General features: G+C 40.6%; 1 protein-coding gene across 2 annotated transcripts in view; it reads left to right on the forward strand.

The window, feature by feature from the left end:
* LOC121951374 (rho GTPase-activating protein 29-like) overlaps nt 1–18,647 on the forward strand; it is a 44,733-nt gene extending 26,086 nt beyond the window's left edge. For both annotated transcript variants that reach the window (XM_042497674.1, XM_042497675.1), the window contains 19 exons: nt 1,450–1,546; nt 2,194–2,266; nt 2,505–2,565; nt 3,181–3,330; nt 4,539–4,603; nt 4,712–4,822; nt 5,321–5,401; nt 5,852–6,019; nt 6,169–6,306; nt 7,121–7,308; nt 9,677–9,846; nt 10,481–10,615; nt 12,360–12,458; nt 13,119–13,282; nt 14,529–14,717; nt 14,856–14,993; nt 15,181–15,413; nt 15,789–16,089; nt 16,730–18,647. In XM_042497674.1, coding sequence (XP_042353608.1) covers nt 1,450–1,546; nt 2,194–2,266; nt 2,505–2,565; nt 3,181–3,330; nt 4,539–4,603; nt 4,712–4,822; nt 5,321–5,401; nt 5,852–6,019; nt 6,169–6,306; nt 7,121–7,308; nt 9,677–9,846; nt 10,481–10,615; nt 12,360–12,458; nt 13,119–13,282; nt 14,529–14,717; nt 14,856–14,993; nt 15,181–15,413; nt 15,789–16,089; nt 16,730–17,908 — 3,740 coding nt within the window. In that variant the 3' untranslated portion in view covers nt 17,909–18,647. The remainder of the gene's footprint in view (nt 1–1,449; nt 1,547–2,193; nt 2,267–2,504; nt 2,566–3,180; nt 3,331–4,538; nt 4,604–4,711; nt 4,823–5,320; nt 5,402–5,851; nt 6,020–6,168; nt 6,307–7,120; nt 7,309–9,676; nt 9,847–10,480; nt 10,616–12,359; nt 12,459–13,118; nt 13,283–14,528; nt 14,718–14,855; nt 14,994–15,180; nt 15,414–15,788; nt 16,090–16,729) is intronic.
* Nucleotides 18,648–19,798: the final 1,151 nt, after the last annotated feature.

Below are 19,798 nucleotides of genomic sequence, written 5' to 3' on the forward strand. Positions count from 1 at the left end.
AAGCTTCGATGGCCCTACAGTTCAAAAACAGGTGGACGTCTTGCCGTCAGAAGATCCCAAAATAAAGAGTGTATACAATGGATTGTCTCTTCTGTGCATGATCGACATGGAAGATGGCCTGTGGGATTATAATACACTGGAACAAAGGAGGGAAAATTTGGGATTTTTTCTGAATATTTCTTGAATATCCATCCTTGAAGATCCTCAAAAGCTGTGTCAAAGAAGACATTTCTGAGTTGGTGGGAAGACATTGACTGTCATCATTGCCTAAGACTGCTTCTGCTCTAACGGTTGTGGATTTTAAGCTGTTTTCATAGTGTTGTCTTTAAGACTCTTGACCTTGTGTAACTACTCAGAGGGCTTAACTTTTTGTCTGTCATTGAGGGGAATGTCAACACTTACTTGAAACAACTTTAGCCCTTGAAGAGGTGATTAACAGCTCCCCCACAAAAGCCAAACAGTTAACTATGGCCTCTTATTAGTTTTGACTGCAGAAAGTAAACAAAATGAAAGAAAGTCTTTGTCAACTGAAATTCTACCAACTCTTCAACCAATTGATTAGTCAGTGGGGAAAAAACAATCTTCTGATATCTAGATTAACTAAAATGCCACATTGCACTGAGTGTAATCGACCCAAGGCGTTTTTTTCAGAGCTCAGCATCAACACTATCCCAGGGCAAGTTAACTCTGTTTAGGCAAGTGGAATGCCTCGAGTAAAAAATACATGTCTTCTCCAATGTTATGTTATCTGAAAATAAACTGTGCACCGTAATGCTTTTTCACCTAAGCTGTATCCATAAGTCTCTCACCAGTTTTCAAGCGTTGAACAGGACCGATGAGAAAAATCATAGACTTAGTAAAATAATACAAATCTTAGACTTGTGACTCCAGAAAACACAAAAGCTGTAATAATAGACATAGTGAAATAATAATAATCTTAGACCTAGTATAATAAATCTGTTGTGATTATTAGCAGATTGCCTATTTGAAATAAGAGTTGAAAAATGTTAAACTTTGGGTAAAATGCCACAATTGTCACTTTACACCAGCGGTCCAATCACAGTGGAGAAGGGGCAGGACAAACTCAGCTAAGACCAACCATCACAGAGGACAAATATAATAGCTGAACAACAACAACTGCCATTTTCAACTGGGAAAAGAAACACACGCGGTCTTGTCCTACCAATGAAAATTTGGTCTGACAAGAGTATGACTAAACGATCAACCAGTCGACCAGAATTTTACAGCCCTACTGCATTTAATACATTGTTGTTGGTTTTGATCTACAGTGCATGTGTTTATTATATCGGTGGATAAGGCCTCATCGCCCAGCCACACACAGGCCCAGCTGTGTTAATACACTTGTTGAATCATTGTGTTTGCATAAGCTGGTTTGTAATACCATTCAATTTTGGCTGAAGTTCTTGTGTATTTTATCACTCTCTGCAGGCATTAACTTCAAGGAAGTGACTCCAGAAAACACAAAAGCTATATTTGGCGAGATACACACATCCATTGACACTTTGGCATTCACATTCGGCAATGTGTGAGTACAATGCTTGTATGCTTTTCAACACCACTAGGGTTTTCTTGTGTAAGAAAAGCAGGGCTGACTTTAGTCAGTCTTTAATCTTAAATCTGTCATAAATCTTTCTGTCCTTGGTGTATTTGTTTTGAATTGTAGATCTGCTGTTTTCCAGTCAGAGTAAACAATAGTGTTCTTCACAGTTGCATTTTTTTTAAACCCCTTGGTTACTGAATAGATTGCAGTTTGGTCTAGAGATGTGGCGAATTATCTGACTAGTCACTGCTACCGTTGCTAGTTGACACTAGAAACGCTAGTCGGTCAAATATAATGTTTAGATTATTCTATTTTATACGATTGTGATTATCCAATAAAATGCTGTTGTTGTAATCAGGGACATTTTTCAAAGGTTTATTTTCCTAAAGGATATTGTCTTCAATAATTGCTATTCATCAACTTTCATTTAGTGAGTTGCTTTGTAGGATATCGTGCAATGTTTATGATGCACGGTGCACAACTGCACACATTTCTGCATTTGAAATATGCAAATCTTGTCAGACAATGTGAGTTTAAATCTGTTAAAAAGTCAATTTGTTGTAAGGAACATCCCTAATTTACCACACCGAGCTGCATTTCTGACATACATCTATAATACATCTACCCCTCAGAGTTTCTGACTTCCTTATGGGAGATGTGGACAGCGGCTCAGGGTTGGGGATCCCCCAGACCAGGAGAAGCAGGGTGAGACATTATCTTTCTTTTTCCAGCTTTCAGGCCTTGCTATTTTTTGTTTTCAAACATGACAGTTTTCCAAAGGGTGCAGTTAAAGCAGCAATTTTACAACGCCTCCATTTAAAAACCTCAAAAGACTTTCTTTCTGTTCTTAATTGGGGTGTTGAAAACCCAGTTGCTTCTGATGTCTAACTTTGATTGTATGTCTGCGATTCACTCCTTATAATCGGAAGTGTCTTTTTCACAGTCTTTTGACAATCTCTGTGTGGATCCTGAGGGGTATGTTTCGGAGAAAAATGACCTTGTGGGTAAGTGTTTTTCAGATTCTGTCATTTACTTCTGAGCAAAAATCTGGAATAAATTAAACCTGAAATGCTTTAGCTATTAATGGTTGCATAACAAAGCATTTAATGATTGCTTTGTAGCCCAGGGCAGTCTGGAGTGTCAGCTAGTGAGTTAACAGAGTGATTTAAGCTCTGGTATCTTGAATGCCTGAGGTAGACCCGCCCGAAGCCTCTGCTTCCACCCCTGTTATTTCTGTTGCTTTTTTCATACTAGCTGCTCGTTTTCCCCTCTCCGTCCACATTTCTGACATTCCTTGCCTGTTTAGGAGTAGTTCCGTGTGGGATGGGAAACACATGGGGTTTGTGTTAAATCAGATGGCGGGTGACTGGGAGAGGTGCATCACAGTGTAACCAGTAAAAAGAAAATAACGCTATTTGAAAAGATGCCCAGCACTTTCATATCCTCCTACACTGTCCACTTTAACCTGAATGTTTTTTTTTTTCTTTTACCTCCCACACACGTCTGTTGGGATAGTAGAGCTGAGACACATCAATCCAACACTCTGCAATTTTCTTGATGCCATGTGTTTGGGTTCACTTTGTTTTGATATGTGTGTCTCCTCTCTGTTGACTCTACAGGCCCAGAGGTGCTGCTGTCACGGGAGGAAGAAGTTGACTTGACTTTGCAGAAGAATGACAGCGGGGTGGAGTCCGCTCTGCTCTACGCCAAGGCCTGGTCCAAGTATATCAAAGATCTCCTGGCCTGGATGGAGAAACGGCTGGCTATGGGTACGACTTTTTGACTACCGATTGTACATTAGATTGCAAAACAGGACTACTGCACCAAGAGTTTATACAGAATGGAAGTGATGATTGATAAATTTGTTGGTAAAAATTCACCCCATTTTGTGCTTCAGTGCAGTGGAAACAAGTCTTACAGTTATCTGTAAATTGCATGTGACCCACCACTGAAGTAACATTTTGAAAATAGACCCCTGAGCCATTTTAAGCCTTTTGACTGTTAATTAAGGTTAGAGTTCAGAAGTGTTTGAGAGCACTTTACAGCCATTTAGTTGTGGCAATTTGGTTTTCCAGAAGGTACGTAACTGAGTCAGGCGGGAATAAGGGCTTCACTCCTTTATACCCACATGTAAACTCCAAATATAGAGGGTTTGTTCAAACACATCTACACATTTAGCTGCTATGTTCAGTAATATTAATTTCAATTATAGATATGCTATGGCTCTACTATATATGCATTTTCACAACTACATAGAGTTTAGCCCCTTTTAAACAGCCTGATCAAGGTGGGAATGTTCTGCCTTATTTTGACTCACCATTTTGTATAAAAGTTACAAATATGGAAATGGGGTGGACATAGTTGTTGCACTGTTAAGCCGCAGTAGAGGCAGTAACAACGCTGAAACCATGTCTGTGTAAAAGGGACAGCCGACTCGGCGGGAGTACATGCACACACATGCACACACACTAAAGACAAGGTGGTTTTCATGACAGATTTGGCCAAAAGTTAAGCAACATTTTCGAAATGTCAATAAAACACAATTGCAAGATAATATTGATTTTATATTTTGGAGCTGGACTGTCTCGAAGTGCAGCACGTACTCTGGGCACAGATGGAGCGTCAGAACATATGACAGAGTGAAAGCTGAACTTAGCAGTTCATTGCGCTGGGTCGAAAAGTTTGCTTTCACTTACCTCAGCAGCAGCTGCTCCTCTCATCCATCGATCTGATCAGCTCTGACTGGATTGATAATTCAATTATCCAGCTCACGCTCAAATTTAAATTAAGAGTGGGGACACAGCTTAGTTAAAAAAAGGGACACACACACATTAAAAAAAAAAACATTGTCAGATATAGATTCTAATTTTGTGAGAAACATGACATGCTTTTTTATTTTATTCTTTATTTTTTTAAATGAATCATTAGTTGACAGTGATTAATTCCCTACCCTTTTGTACAACTATTTCTCTTTCAGATATTGAATATGCCAAAAGTTATGCCAAAATGGCAGAATCTGCAAAGGCACTGGCAAGTCAACAGGTAACTAAATATTTATGTATAATGTGCAGTTACCTCATATCTAATTAAAACAAATGATCATATGTCAGTGTTACTCTGATGTCAATTTCTTCATTTCGTTTGTTCAAGGACTACATGCCCTTCAGTGACATCTACGTTTCCACATTCAAGAACGACATTGAATACAAACAGCTGCTTATTCAAACTGCAATGGCTCTTCAGACCAATAAATTCATGCAGGTGAGCAGCAAGACGTCGACTGTAACCCAGCTGGGTGTACTTCAAAGCATTTTGCAGGCGGTGGCTGTCGTGTGGAACAGAGGCATAATTGTTTTTCCTTCGACACTGATGAACATTGAGAGCACAAAAATAAAGACCTACAGTAAAATAGACTCAGAAAAGACTGTGACTGAGCCTCTTGAGCAAAATGTTGTTCCCTCAAAGTACAGGGCAAAATTTTTAACATGAGGAAGTGATGATGATGACATTTAGTTTATCTTTATTTATGTTTTGTTATCACATTATTCTCTGGCCAACACCCAATACTTCTAACAAATGAAGTAAAAAGGTCTTCCTGTAGTCTTCTAGTCAGCAACGGTGATAAACTGTAACAGTAATAGCCGATCAGAAAACCAGCACCTCTTATGAATTATCTTTAATGTTAAGTCTTTGAGAAAAAAAAAGCCCTTTTGAGATTGTGTGCCTCAATGTAATTGTTGACCTTTCATCTCCTCTCAGCCTCTTCTGGCCCGTAAAAATGAACTCGACAAGTTGAGGAAAGACATCAAGGAGCAGTGGCAGAGGGAGCAAAAGAAAATGGTATGTAGCGAGTGCGTCTTGATGATGTACATTATTGGCTCGATGGCAGAGTGTCCCGTCTTCCTTTTTGCATTACAGAGAAAGCAGCATTCCACAATAAATGTCAAACTGTGGTCAGCCAGGAAATTGTCAGATAACATTAATGCCAGTATAGCTAATTTAATAGAATACAATTTGGCAAAAACACAAAATAGATTTTTAAATTTGCATCATCTGTGATATATAAGAATATGCCTTTTGGATGGGAACAAGAATCGAAACATATCTGTTTTGCTCTCTTGGCGGTTTCATAATTGCACTATTTCTCAGTTCCCTGGATGTTTTGCAGTTTTACTCTCACTATATGTGCAAAGATAATCAACCACAAAGGAGTTCCTGATTATGTGTATGATAACTGATGCACACCAATGTCACATGGGCTTTTGTGGTCGATCTGTGTGGTTTCGGCAGCAAGAGGCAGATGCAACCTTGCGTAAGGCACGAGCACTGAAGGCCCAGAGGAGAGAGGAGTACCAGAAAGCCCACTCATCTACCAACCGCTCCCAGGAGGAGCAGCCTAATGCTGGTAACAAACAGCTGGAGAAGAAGAGGAGGCTGGAGGAGGAGGCTCTGCAGAAGGTAGAAAGGGGAAGAGAGTGGGGAAATAATTAGTTGTCAAAATCTGTCTCTGCAGCCGTTCATTGCAGTTGAATTCCTGCACCCTCATTGTACTAAGCATTCCTTTCACGTCTCCTCATATTGTTCTCTGTATTCATTGTTGTGGTCAGGCGGAGGAGGCACAGGACCAGTACCAGAGCTGTATGGCTGACGCAGGCGGCAGGAGGATGGATCTGGCCAACGCCAAGAGCACCATCCTCACACAAATCCGAGAGATGGTCTTTCAGTGTGACCTCACACTCAAAGCTGTGAGTGGACATGATAATAGCAGCCTGTTAACACGCCAATGAACTGAGAGGGGAAACTGAACTTTCCAGCACACAGATTTACAACAATACCGAGACACAGGATGCCAGGATGGCGCCTATTTATTCCAATGGAGTTGCTCACCTGCAAGCTACACCAAAAAAAATGTTTTGTCTTCCAGATTTACTTCAGTTGGAGGTGTCAGTTTCACAGATGTCTCTGTTATAATGGTGGTCTATGGGGGAAAGTTTGGGGTTGCAGAGGATGTTTCGCGGCAAACCCACAAGTGGCCACTGGGAAGAATTGGCTTCAATGAGCTGCTTTCCTGGGAGCCTGATCCATAAACATTTAGTCTATTCATATAAATATGTTACAGGTACAATGCTAGATACAAGGACTAACACTGAACAACAACACTAAATCTATATTGGAATCGAACCTGCATCAAGGATGTAGCCTCTGTACATGGGGTACCTGGGTGCTCCAAATTTAGTCAAATTTTTAAGATGGGATTGGTTAATCTAGTTGTGTCCACAGAATTGAGTTTTATAAACAGATATCTTTCAAGTACTGAAAGTTCGAACCAAATGCTTTGTCAAGTTCACAATCTTGTTAATTTACCAAATATTTTTGTATATTCTGATTTAAATTGTTTTGTTTATATTGAATAGAAAGAAGAAACTACAGCACATGCAAGGATGTCTGTCTATACTTGTGTTTGTCTTTTTATCTATTTACAATCACTTTATTACTCATTTACCTTTTCTTTCATTCATCCAGTCTCACTCACTCAGTCAATAATCTGTCCTTCCTCAGGTGACAGTGAACTGGTTTCAGATGCAGCAGCAGCAGACTGTGTCGCTCCCCGCCCACTACCAGGCCCTGACCGAGAGTGCCAAGTTGTACGAACCGGGGGACTGCTACGCTGAGTTCGTCCGGAACCTGCCCAGAAATCTTCCTAAAGAGCGTGTGCACTTAGACTCCATCTCCTCGGACAATACCAGGTACCAAAGTCTGTGGATGCACACTAAGATTTTAGAAAAATTGTGGTGACAATAATATTTTTAAAACTGTTAAGCTGTGAATAAGGAGGTTTAATTTAATACATTTTGCAAAAGAGAAAGTGTACACCTCAAAAGTCAGACCCAAACTCCTCAGCTTTGTGCAAATATTTTCAGTGATTATCTTCTGCTTGCTCCTTTATCATAGTTTATTGAAGTTCAAACACAGTCATCTCAGGGCAGATTGTCGCACATGTGGCCATATCATAAGACAGTCAATAATGAGCCAAACTGAGGTCATAGTTTCAGGATGAAAGGTTATTTTGGATTCAGTTTTAGATGCGAGTGTGTCAAAATGTCTGCAAGTGACTCTTGCTTATTAAGAAGCTGTTCATAGCAAAGGTAACAGTGAGTCAGAGTGGGAGGAAGCGGGAGAGAGAGAATCAAGGAGAGACAGAATGCGTGTTGAATTTGTTGCCCTTCCTCAGGAAATATCTGTGGCGCAGGCTCCATGCGGCAGGGGAGATTGCGAGCGTGAGAGTTTGGCTCTGGTTTAGAGCTGTCCTTAAGACTCTGCTTAGATTGTCAAAGCAGTGTTAAAAACAGCTTCTCACTTACTCACACACTCATTACCCCTAAAAAAATAAGCAATGCTTCACTTTTCTTCAGTTAATGGTTAGATTAATGGTGTTTTTGTAGCTCTATTTGGTACAATCAAGCATAAATCACAAGTGTTGACACTGATCGACGGATGCTTTTGTGCCTTAGAATGTAAATCAAGCGCTTGAGTCGAGTTTTTGCTTGCATTGATGTGAAGTCGCTGATGTTTTTACCTTGACATTATGCTGTATGTTGCAGTGGTTTGCCAGCTGGGTTTATTTGAGTTTCTGCTCCTAATCCTTTCTTTCAGTCTAAGTACCTGCCTATAGCACAACTTGCTGGAAATTCTTTGAAGTTATTTATAACAAATAAAACAGCAAGACCACATGACTTTTATCTACATCCTTTTGCAGCCATGGAATTACAGAAACCTTGAGGGGGGGGGTCCCAGAACAGCTTAGGTTCTCCTGTAGTAGACAGAAATATACACCCCAATACAAGGATTGTGTTTATGCCTCCGTGCCAGTGACTGCCGCAGCCAGAGGCTTTGTTTATTGTTCTCCTTTTGTCCATATGGCCATAATCTCATACGTCCCATTCTCATCCAATACCTCAGGAACGCCTTCTGGGAATTTCTTCTAATTTGGCACAAACGTCTAACTTGACTCAACAATGAACTGATGAGATTTTGGTGGTCAAAGGTCAAGGTCACTGTGATCTCCTCTAGCTCATTCTTGTGAATGGATATCTCAAGAACACCTCGGTGGAGTTAATTCAAATTTGGCACAAACATTCATTTGGACTCAACGATGAACTGATTAGAATTCGATGGTCAAAGGTCACTGTGACCTGCTGTCCATCTTAATGTCACAAACACAATATCTCAAGAAGGCCTTGAGCGAATTTCCTCAAATTTGGTACAAACATCCACTTGGACTCAAGAATGAACTAATCTGAAATGGTGTTTTGTGACCTCACAAAACATTTTCTGACCATATTTTAATTATTCATGCACTGATAATGATAACATTTCACACAAATGACTAATTGGATAAAAAGATGAAGTGATGACATTTTATATCCAAAAGACCAAAGGTCAACTTTAATGAGACATCATAATGTTTTGCAAAAAATACCCTTTTCTTGCCATTACTCGACATCTTAACTCAAGAACAAAAGGGGAGACACTAATCTTGGGTGGCCACCTTAAAACTGTGCCGATTATATAGATCATTAGCTGGGGGAGGACATGTGTGTGAAGCATCTAAGTTTTCACAGACACAAATATAAACTGTACCAGCAACCTAACTGGTTGGCGGAAACAAACAACTGTGAAGCTGTAATTCTAGTTACCTATGAGATGAGTTGGCTCGGTAAACACAGCAGAGATCCAACAGGTGTGTTGTAAAGAGGTAATATAATGCACTGAAGTGCTCTCAGTAGAACAGCTGTCAGAAAGAAATTTGGCATAACAGATTGAAATGTGTCACGCTTGCTTATTTAAAACACTCTTCTTCAGGTAATTAAAAATGCATGATGTCTTGTTGGTGGGTGTTGACAAAAAAGATTACACACCAGAAATTTGAAGCCAAAAATCTCAGTGCCTGGAGCAGTAATGATTGAGTTACTGGTGTTGATCAACAGTCTTGTCAAATCCCCACAGATTCACAGCGTGTAATGTAATAATACTGAGCTTTGGGACAATAGAAATCTTTCTAACCGGTAAATTCATCACACGTAATCTCAAACGCTGACTTGTTTATTTCCCCAGGTTTCTGTTCAACAAAAGGTCAGTGGGCAGCACTCATTCCTCCCATGGCAACCTGTCGCAGGCATCCATCACCTCCTGTGATGTGCTTAGTGGAGACGAAGTGGACATTCCTCTGCACCGCACTGCAAAGATCGGCGAGCGGAGGTCCAACAGCAGCACAGACATACAAGGTGCTCATTCAATTATTAAGGGTGCCAATGTGAACACAAGTGATGATCATGAGCCAAACAAGGATGGCCTTTGTATGAGCTAGTTCTGTGAATGTCTGCAGGCTTTAGAGAAAATCCCATGTGATGCTTACTTTTACAAAATGAGGCATATTGTGACAAATTTTAGGTGTGATGTTTCTCACGCATAGATGAAAATAGCACTTTTATAGATGAGGATAATTGTTCATTTTTGATGTCTTATAAGTAAACCTCAGGTAAAGCTTTTCCCGACACAAATCTATAATGTTTTAGAAACTGAGTGATCCCCAAACCTGTAGCTGGGGTTTGAATGACCAAGGCTGGCATGATATCTGTGGGTCAGATCGGCCTGCAAACTGGCCTGTATCTTTATATAATCCTGTCAGGGACTTGTCCAGTGCTCTGAGTCATGGAAATGTTCTCAGGGACTAAATTCAAAACAGTTGTGTGCTGCTTACTCGTCATAGGTCTATCATGTCTTTGTGGCCACTCGACTCTGAAAATAACTGAAACTGATGCTAAGAATATCACTAAACGGGAAGCTGTCATTTAGCTGTATTTCCTTGTCGTTATTCCGTTTGTGTGTGACTGATGGTCTGTGTGTGTTTTTTTGCAGCGCTGAGGAGCCAGGCCACGCTGAGAGCCTGGGCCTCCAGTAGTCAGGGGAGCCAGGGCGGGATGTGCAGTGACTCTGAAAGTGCAGGAGGCAGCAGCGAGTCGAGGTCGATGGATTCCCCCACCGCAAGTCCAGGTGAGAGGACTTTACATTAAACCATTTTTTTTATTTATGAAAGATATTGAGGGTGTTTGGAGGCATGTAGTCATTTTTCTTTAATAATAATAATAATATGTCAGATTTATATAATGCCTTTCAGAGGTCGCTTCACAAAAAAAAAAAAAGGAAAAGGGGGGGGGGGGGGGATAGGCAGAGGAGAAGAGATCGGTTTTGAGGTGGGACTGAAAGATTGTGAGGGACCCGGAGACACGGATCTCTTGGGGGAGGGAGTTCCAGAGCCTGGGAGCTGCCCTGGAGAAGGCTCTGTCCCCAAAAGCGTGGAGGATAGACTGGCAGAGGCGGATCTGAGGGGCCGTGAGGGTTGGTACAAGGAGAGGCGGTCAGTGAGGTAAGGGGGGGCCAGATGGTGAAGGGCTTTGAAGGTGAGGACCAGGATCTTGTAGGTAATCTGATGGGAGACAGGACGCCAGTGAAGGTTTTTTAAGACTGGGGTGATGTGGTGCCAAGATTGGGTGCATGTGATGAGTTGGGCTGCGTTCTGGACCAGCAGCCACTATCTTATATGTTGTTTTATTGTGTGTTTTGTTTTTGGCTGCGACCTTGGTCGGGTCTCTCATGTAAGAGAGTTCTCTGATCTCAGGAGGACTTTCTGGTAAAATAAAGATAAAATCAGGGTGCCTGCATGTTCCTGAAATATCTTAAAATATTGTCAATTTTATAAATACTAGGGCTGAAAAGTCATTAAATAGCTTTAAATTTTAATGTGATATAATTCCATTTATTCATCTTTTAATTTCTTTTTGGTAAAATTAGTCACGCTCTTCTGTGTCAAAGTTCATATTTCTGATGTTCAAAACGACTAATTTCCGTGACGTCTAAAAGGAAGTTTAAACTTAGAGTAGTTGACTAGTCTAGATGTAGAAAAAATATAAAGCATATACAAAACATATAAAGAATACAAAAAATATCCAATATATTTTAAGAGACATTTGAAATTGTTCATGTTTTTCAATAATGAAATTGTATTTTAAATGCTGAAATGTGTGGCACTCTGCATCATGCATTATGAGTATTGCACATATAACATATAACATATAACATGTAATATTCCTACACAAAACCTTCCTCTGCACAGGACCACATATATACTACTTAGCTGCAATACTTGAATAAGAAAAACATATTTGTCCAAAAAGCAGTCTTGAATTTAAAAAAATATATATCTTCAAAAACTATTAAAAAACATTAGGTGTAAGTGTCTTATACCTCTAGACAACCTGGTTAAAAAATAATAAAATAATAATAATAATAATAATTGTGTGCAGATAAGATCAAGAGATCATATTATATATATATAGAAAAACACCCAAATCATCTCACTTAAAAAAATGATAAAAAAAATATTTTAAGTGAGATGATAAAGACAGTGAGAAGATAAAAATAGTTTGAGTTCTGTATAGAAATCACAACAAAGCTAAAGGAGGACGAAAGCGCTCATGATGAATTTCTACATAATTCTAACCTTTTTTTAGTGTAATTTCCTCATTATACACCAGACCCACGCACTATTCATCCCTAGTTCCCTTTACAGCCGAAACTGCATGCCACCCTGTGAAACACTATGACACATTCAATACTAAATGTACACATGTAGAGCAGAATATCTGTTCTCTGTACTGCACTGGGAATATTGTACTTGTGCTAGTTTGTGGTAAAATTATACTTAACAATTACTCACTGAATGTTGTTATGTGTGCAGGTGACTTCAAACGACGGCTGCCAAGGACTCCCTCCACGGGGACCATGTCTTCTGCTGATGACCTGGATGAGAGAGAGCCACCATCGCCCTCAGACAACGGTAAGGCGTGTGTGTGCTCAGGCAGATGCATGGTAACGTGCACATTGATTTTTGGCTGATGTCTGCAGTAACACAGCCAATGTGTGTTCATTTATGCGGTGGTGAGGGAAGGGTGAAATAGTGAGAGGTTACTGCACACCTCATATAGAGCTTTTTTTTATTGGCCTGACTCTATATGTGGGTTTCGCTTACCTCAAATGTTTTTACACTCGACAGAGCTGCACAGATTGGGGTCATGTTAGTTTTGGCGTATGGCCTCAGCTCACACTTCCTGTATGTATGCACAGCTCTCCCAGTCAGTGTGTATGTTTTTCTCGATGAGATATGAAGCAGAAAACCAGCTATTTGACCTGATTTTTAAAAACGTTGTTGTGAATGACTTATCGTGTTTTTGATAAGGAAGTGCAATTCTGCATGAAATATCAGTTCTCTGTATTCTGTTTATTTAATTCTAATCTTAATTTAATCTTTTCTATTATGACTTTTTCCACGTTTGAATTTTATTAATTAGACTGTGAAATAAACCAAGAAATGAAAACTACTCTAAGCTACCATTTATACAGAAGTTCATTTTTTTCTGCCATGTTACTGTACTAACAGGAAGTCAGCATGAAGTCACCTGTCTAGTTTAGTTCCCCCATCAGCTGCTTTGATTTTCAGGTCTCGCAGAGATGGTGACAGAGACGGCCAGTTCTCCAGGTCCCTTCCGAAATGCTCAGATGTCCAAAGCTGCTCAAACCCATAAGCTGAGAAAGCTTCGAGCCCCGTCAAAGTGCAGAGAGTGTGACAGTCTGGTGGTTTTCCATGGAGCTGAGTGTGAGGAGGTACAGTGCCTATATTCTTTCTTAAGCTGTGGAAATGATAACAGTGTTGTGTGTTTATATACAGTGTGGATGAGCAGGGCGTGAAACACCTTCAGCCACAGTGAACAGTTGTTTCATGGTGCATTAGCTACTTTAATTTTATAGCAGACCATGTCTCTTATACTTTGCAGCAATCGCACATAACTACTAAAAGGAGTATGAAATAGAAATGGTAAATATAGCAGGCAGTGATTGTGTTGCCAGTTGGCTGCTGACTGCTGTATTTTTAAAAATAAAAAATATAGGGCGACTCAGAATTATGTCAGTCAAATTGGATTTGGCTGTTTTGACTGTTTGTTCCTTTTTTCCCTCATAGAGTTTGACAGTTTGAACAGGGTTCAGCAGGATGTTCACTGTGACAGTGACATTCACATAATATAGAAAAAAAAACAAGTTAGCCTTTTGAGCTAATGTGTGCTAACAACACTAATGACATCAAAACAAAAGCCAGAGACGGTATCATATTAATATGCTGTGAGCTGTAAATTCACCACTTCAAAGCAGAAGAGGATAAAGTTATCTTGAAACCCGACCGAGCAAAGCCTCTCTTCCTCCAGCCACCTCTGTCTCACTCAGACTCACTCAGCTGGACCAGCTGGATATTATGAGCACTATTGGAAAGTATATTTTGTTTAGTTCTGCATTGCATCACACTCTCGGAGCACAGAGCATACCCTGGGCACAGATGGAGCAGCAGAACATCAGGCACAATAAAAGTGAAAGATAATCTTAAATTGCACGGGTCTAAAAGTTTGCTTTCACTCGCTTCAGCAGCAGCTTCTCCTCTCATCCATCAGTCAAATGTGATCAGCTCAGACTGCGACTCAAACTTCACAAACTGCTGCTGAGGATGCTGCGTTCACAGACCTGAAAAAATATCTGAGTTAAGAGAGAGGGGACATAGAATGATTGAGAAATAGGGACACACAAGATAAACCCTTAAGTTTGCTGACACCAGATGTACACTACGCTGATTTAAAAAATGAAAAAAAGAGGTGGAAAAAAAGACTGCTCAACTTGAAGGGATGAGGGGTCTCCAACTGATAAATCAGATCTTTAATTTTCAGGGGTAGCCCTAGAAAAATATTATGCCGAGGCCTAAAATAAAAGACAAATAAAGACACTAAATCATTTTTTTACTCATAATAATTTTTGTCCATCTTATTTTTCTTTATTTAAATGTATCTGTCTTCTTTTTCTCTGCCAGTGCTCTCTGGCATGTCATAAGAAGTGTCTGGAGACGCTTGCCATCCAGTGTGGCCATAAAAAGCTTCAAGGAAGACTACACCTGTTTGGTATTGACTTTGCCCAAGCAGCAAAGAACAGCCCAGATGGTATTCCTTTCATCATCAAGAAGTGCACATCTGAGATTGAGAGTCGAGCCCTCAACATCAAGGTAAAAAGTTTTTTTGCACACGGTGGATTTATCTATCTTTTGAGCGCTTTTTCAAGCCATGCACACTGAATATATTTTACCTGGATATGTCATTATTATCCATCATAGTAAAAATGTACCAATCCGTGCACCTCACAGGGGATTTATCGTGTGAATGGTGCCAAATCACGTGTTGAGAAGCTCTGTCAGGCGTTTGAAAATGGGAAGGACTTGGTTGAGCTGTCTGACCTCTCACCTCACGACATCAGCAACGTCCTCAAACTCTATCTGAGACAGGTGGGTCTAAAATTTTTACTCAGCAGCAGGAACATTTGCAAGTAACTTATGTTAAAATATACATTTTTAGATATTGTACCATGTAATATTTGATAAGTAAAATTATAAAGTGGGTCATTTAACAAAGCAGTTGGTCAAAGATGCTGCTTAAAATACAAAACACATAAACGTTTCCCTCTGTGGTCAGTTACCAGAGCCACTGATCCTGTATCGATACTACAACGACATCATTGGCTTGGCCAAAGAGTGCCAGAGAGTGATCGTGGAGGAGGCTGATAAACCTCAGAGCCCCCAGACGGGAGAGAAAGGCGGGCCGAGCGTCCAGCTCAACAGAGTCATTTTCAAGATTAGAGACCTTCTCCGCCAGCTGCCGACAGCAAACTACAAGACTCTGTGCTTCCTTATAGCGCACCTGAACAGGTAAAGCTGTAAACAAACACCCAGAGCTACTTTATTATGAGGATTTCTGTCAGTGTCTCTCTGCACAAATACGCTGATACAGAAACTTTCCAATAAGACACAAAGGGAAGCAGAGACTTCCCTATAACACAGAGGAAGTATCACAAAGTACGCAAAACTCATGCTGTAGTCATAGTCTGGTTTTAAATCTGACACCAGCACCAATATTTCAGACTAAATATTCTGTGCTTATGTCCTTTTTGGTGGATTTTTTGGCTCTTGGTTTGCAGAATGTCAGTCAATATACTGCTCCTTACAACCCAAATAAAATAGCTGAGCAAAACCTAAAATATGTTTTTAATGAATTAAACTCATCATTACTCTTTACTTCTACAGAGTGACTGAGCAGGCAGAGGAGAACAAGATGACTGCGAGTAACCTGGGCATCATCTTTGGCCCCACACTGGTCAAGCCACGACAGACGGACGCCGAGGTGTCCCTGTCCTCCCTGGTAGACTACCCCTACCAGGCCCTGATGGTGGAGCTGCTTGTGCGACACTTTCAAACGGTCTTTGACGGATCACTTCTATCAGGCTCCGAAATCACCATGGCAGGCCAGGCGTCCCCCAGACTCACCCCTCAAGAGAAGGTGCAGCGGCTCAGCAGACACTCCGCCTCCCTAATGGACATTAAAGAGGTGAGGAGGGATTTGAAAGGTTCTGTAAGCAACATTCATAGTATTAATATAGCAGCAAACTACTACTTGCTATGTAAAGATATGGTGGAGTAATGGTATCGTGAGCAGAGAATGAAGTTACAAGTAGTAGTACAATTTGGAGTTGCTTCAGCCCCCAGCAGTAAAGCAGAAAGTCTGAGCGGTTTACTCACCGTTCTCCTGCTGCCGACATTGGGTGAAAATGAAACAAAGAGGACGCAACGGGATATGGAGTGAATTTCTGTCGAATATCCAACATAAAACTAATTTTACCTTGGTGAGCCAGCTATGACTGGCTTGACAGCAGGGTAGGGCAGGGGGGACAAAACGATACCACCTCAATCGCGATATAACTTTTCCTCGATTGAAATATGAGATGTAGAATGTATGTCCACTCTGCTCTCATTCTCCGCCGGTGTCTCCGCCGGTTTTCTGCTCCACTCTCATTCTCTGCCAGTGTCTCTGCCGGTGTCTCCGCCAGTGTCTCCAATGACGTTTACACCGATGTCTTCGAATGTCCGCTCCACTCTCATTCTCTGCCGGTGTCTCAGAAAAACTGAACTGAAACTGAATACTGATTCATATGTGAGTTTAAATCTAAATGTTGATTTTGTCCCTCCAGACTGCCAAAGTGTACAAAAGATACTCATCAGTAATCCCATCCACACACATCATGGATGAGGTTCAGGAGGTCCAGCCAGGGACAGACAGAACGGTGGTCTCAGCCCTGGATAGACTCAACGGGATCCAGACATCCAGTGAAGGAGAAGTCCAGAGGTCAACGCTAGTGTTTGGCCGTCCCAGCACCACCAATCCCTCCACCATCGCTGCGGCACCGAAGGTCCAGCTACGAGCCCAGCGCGCTAGACAAGTGTCTCGACCAATCAGCATGCCACTAGAACGCCTGCCCAACCCCGCCCAGATCAGCGAGAGGAATTACCGGAACACCGCTGCTAAAGCTGAGGGGAGCTCAGCTGAGCGGGACCCCGTCTCTGAAACTATACAGGAGATACCAGAGGGAGAAAAGGCTCGCCAAAGTGGCTCGTCAAGGGTTAGCACCTACTACATCACTCCGTTCATTGACACACAGACAATGCAGAGGAGAACGTGGGACAGGAAGTACAAGCACTATGATGTAACACCCAGGACCGCTATGATTGTGGCCAACCTGCCATCGGCCAGCTCTGGAGTTCAACCTGTTAAGGCAACGATGCCTGTCACTGTTAGCTCAGCGGTAACCACTACCTCTGTGGTCTCCACCACAAGTAGTGTGAGCACCATATTCTCCAACAACCCCTACACTGTGTCAGTGAAGCCGGGCTGGACTTCTAAAAGGGAAAGTGACACAGAAAATTTAGTTAGTGAGTCTAAAAGCTCACCAAACCTTCCACTAATGCTCAGGGCACCAAGAACTCTGCAGCCTCCTCCTGGAACTTTCTACAAGCCCCCTGTTTCCATTAACAGCAAAGTAAGGACGCTTCCAAACTGGACTACAACTGTTACAACAACCACAACCACCACCACCACCACCACCTCATCCCCTGCCCCCACCAGCCCTACCCAGGTAGTCACCTCGTCCCCTGCCCTTACAAGCCCCCCACAGACACGGCTCCAGACACAGGACTCCACCGACAGCGCCATTGACCCCGGGGTCTCGACCTCCGCTAGCCTTTCGCCCCCACAATCCCCACCTCCCAGCAGCCCCGACGATCTCAGCCCCAGTGAGACAAAACCCGTCTACCAAAGACTGCGACCTCGGCGGCTGCAGGAGCTTGAACACAGAGAGGCTCATTTTGTCTGACGCCAAAAAACATATATTTGTAAATATTAATGTATCTGCACCATAGTGTATACTGGGGAAAACATTTTTTTTATCATACAAGCTGAGAGGCCTGTGAAAGTAAACCATAAAAGTGTTATAAGTACTAATATATTTTATTTTACATGTTCAAGTCAAGTCGTCAACAGTGGTTGGTCTCCCAAGCATTAAAATGAGCAAATATTCATAAGTTTGATGCCAGTATGGAATGTTTGGTTTCATGTTTTAAAATAACAAATACACAAATTATAAAATATTTTATGTCAAAGAAATTTTGCCAACCACAAATTGACATTTGTCTCTTAAGAATTTTATGTCTATAATTTTTCTTGTTTTAGTTGAACCTTAAAGTTCAATGTTTGATTTGTTATGAAATTATATTTTATTGTAATCACACAATGCACTTAACACAGGTTTAAATTTAATTGTTGCTTTTAATGTTAAAAATGTATTTTATTCCCCAAGGAATGGATGGAAGTATTTTTAACATGAGGTTTTCAATTTTAAAGAGTTCAATGTTTTTACCTTTAAAATTGTCCTTTGTTGCCTGTGATTGGTACAACTCTTCTCAGTATGTAAACCTTATGTATGTGTTTACGTTTTTTATATTCATTCATACATACTGCATGTTCGTCACAATAATTTTGACTCATCACTTTATTGTGACTATACAAAAAAAAATGACATGCAACAGTGCTTGCTGCAAATTAAAAAATGTAGTTTAAACTGTTATTTCTTTTCCTGTTGATTTCTTTCATAAGTTTCTGTTCAGTACAGTTATGTTTATATTATTAGTAACTTTACTTTATGTGTGTTTTTTCTACCTGTGTTAAAACCTATGCAATCAGATCGGTGGCTGTATTTTGTTGTACTGGACAAATCAGAGAAAGAGACAGTGGAACAGTGGCAGATGGAGGGCTTCAACTGCCATTTATCAGTATCAATCGTTTTATTATTTTATTTATCACTTAATTGACTTGATTAGAAATCTAAAGTAAATGACAGAAAATATTGAAATAATCCAGGAGACATCTTCAAATTGACTTGATTTCTCTGGCAAACTTCCAAAACCCCAAAATAATAATAATGAATTTGCAGAGAAAAATGTTTTTACATTTTAGAATCTGGAAGCATAAAATTTTGCTTGAAAAATGACTCAAACAATGGATTTTAAACTTATTTGCCGATCATTTTGACTAAACCTTTACTAATAATTTGAGCTCTATTCCAATGTTTGTTCAGTGCCTCAGAAAACCAGGGTTGTATTTGTAACTTTTTGGGATTTTCTTTTCTGTAGCCCTGTAGATTTAAGTTTACGTTATTTGTGTTATTTGCACTGCCTGTGACAGTGCATGTCATTGTGTATTTCAGCCATGGATCCAGTCTTATTATTTGCTATCTGTCTGCTGTATGTGACAAGTACATTGGAGTTGTGTGACATGGTTTTTACCAAGCTACCTGAGCCACCAGGTCTGTGAAGGGTTAAAGGGATAGTTCGTATTTTTAAAGTGGGGTTATTCATAATTTGTGTATTACATAGAGTAGATGGTGGTTGACATGCGCCCCTGTTTGGAGAAGCAGGCTGGAGTACCACTCTGAAAGCTAAGCAATGTATGGCTGTCAAGGGGGGCACCAACAAAATGAAAGAAGGATGAATAGATATCAGTTTAAGTGTGTGCTATATTTAAAATATTTTCTCCACTTTAACCATTTAAAACCTGGACTGACATCAGTTCTTTGCAAAAACATGGGAAAAAACAATCAGCAACTTGGAATGAAATGACCTGAATATTATCTTTTAAAAAAAAAAAAAAAAATAAGAGTGAATCATCAAACACTATATAAAATATTTAACTAATTATCTAGAGACAC

This window comes from Plectropomus leopardus, chromosome 12 (genome assembly GCF_008729295.1).
Source record: "Plectropomus leopardus isolate mb chromosome 12, YSFRI_Pleo_2.0, whole genome shotgun sequence".
Lineage (NCBI taxonomy): Eukaryota > Metazoa > Chordata > Actinopteri > Perciformes > Serranidae > Plectropomus > Plectropomus leopardus.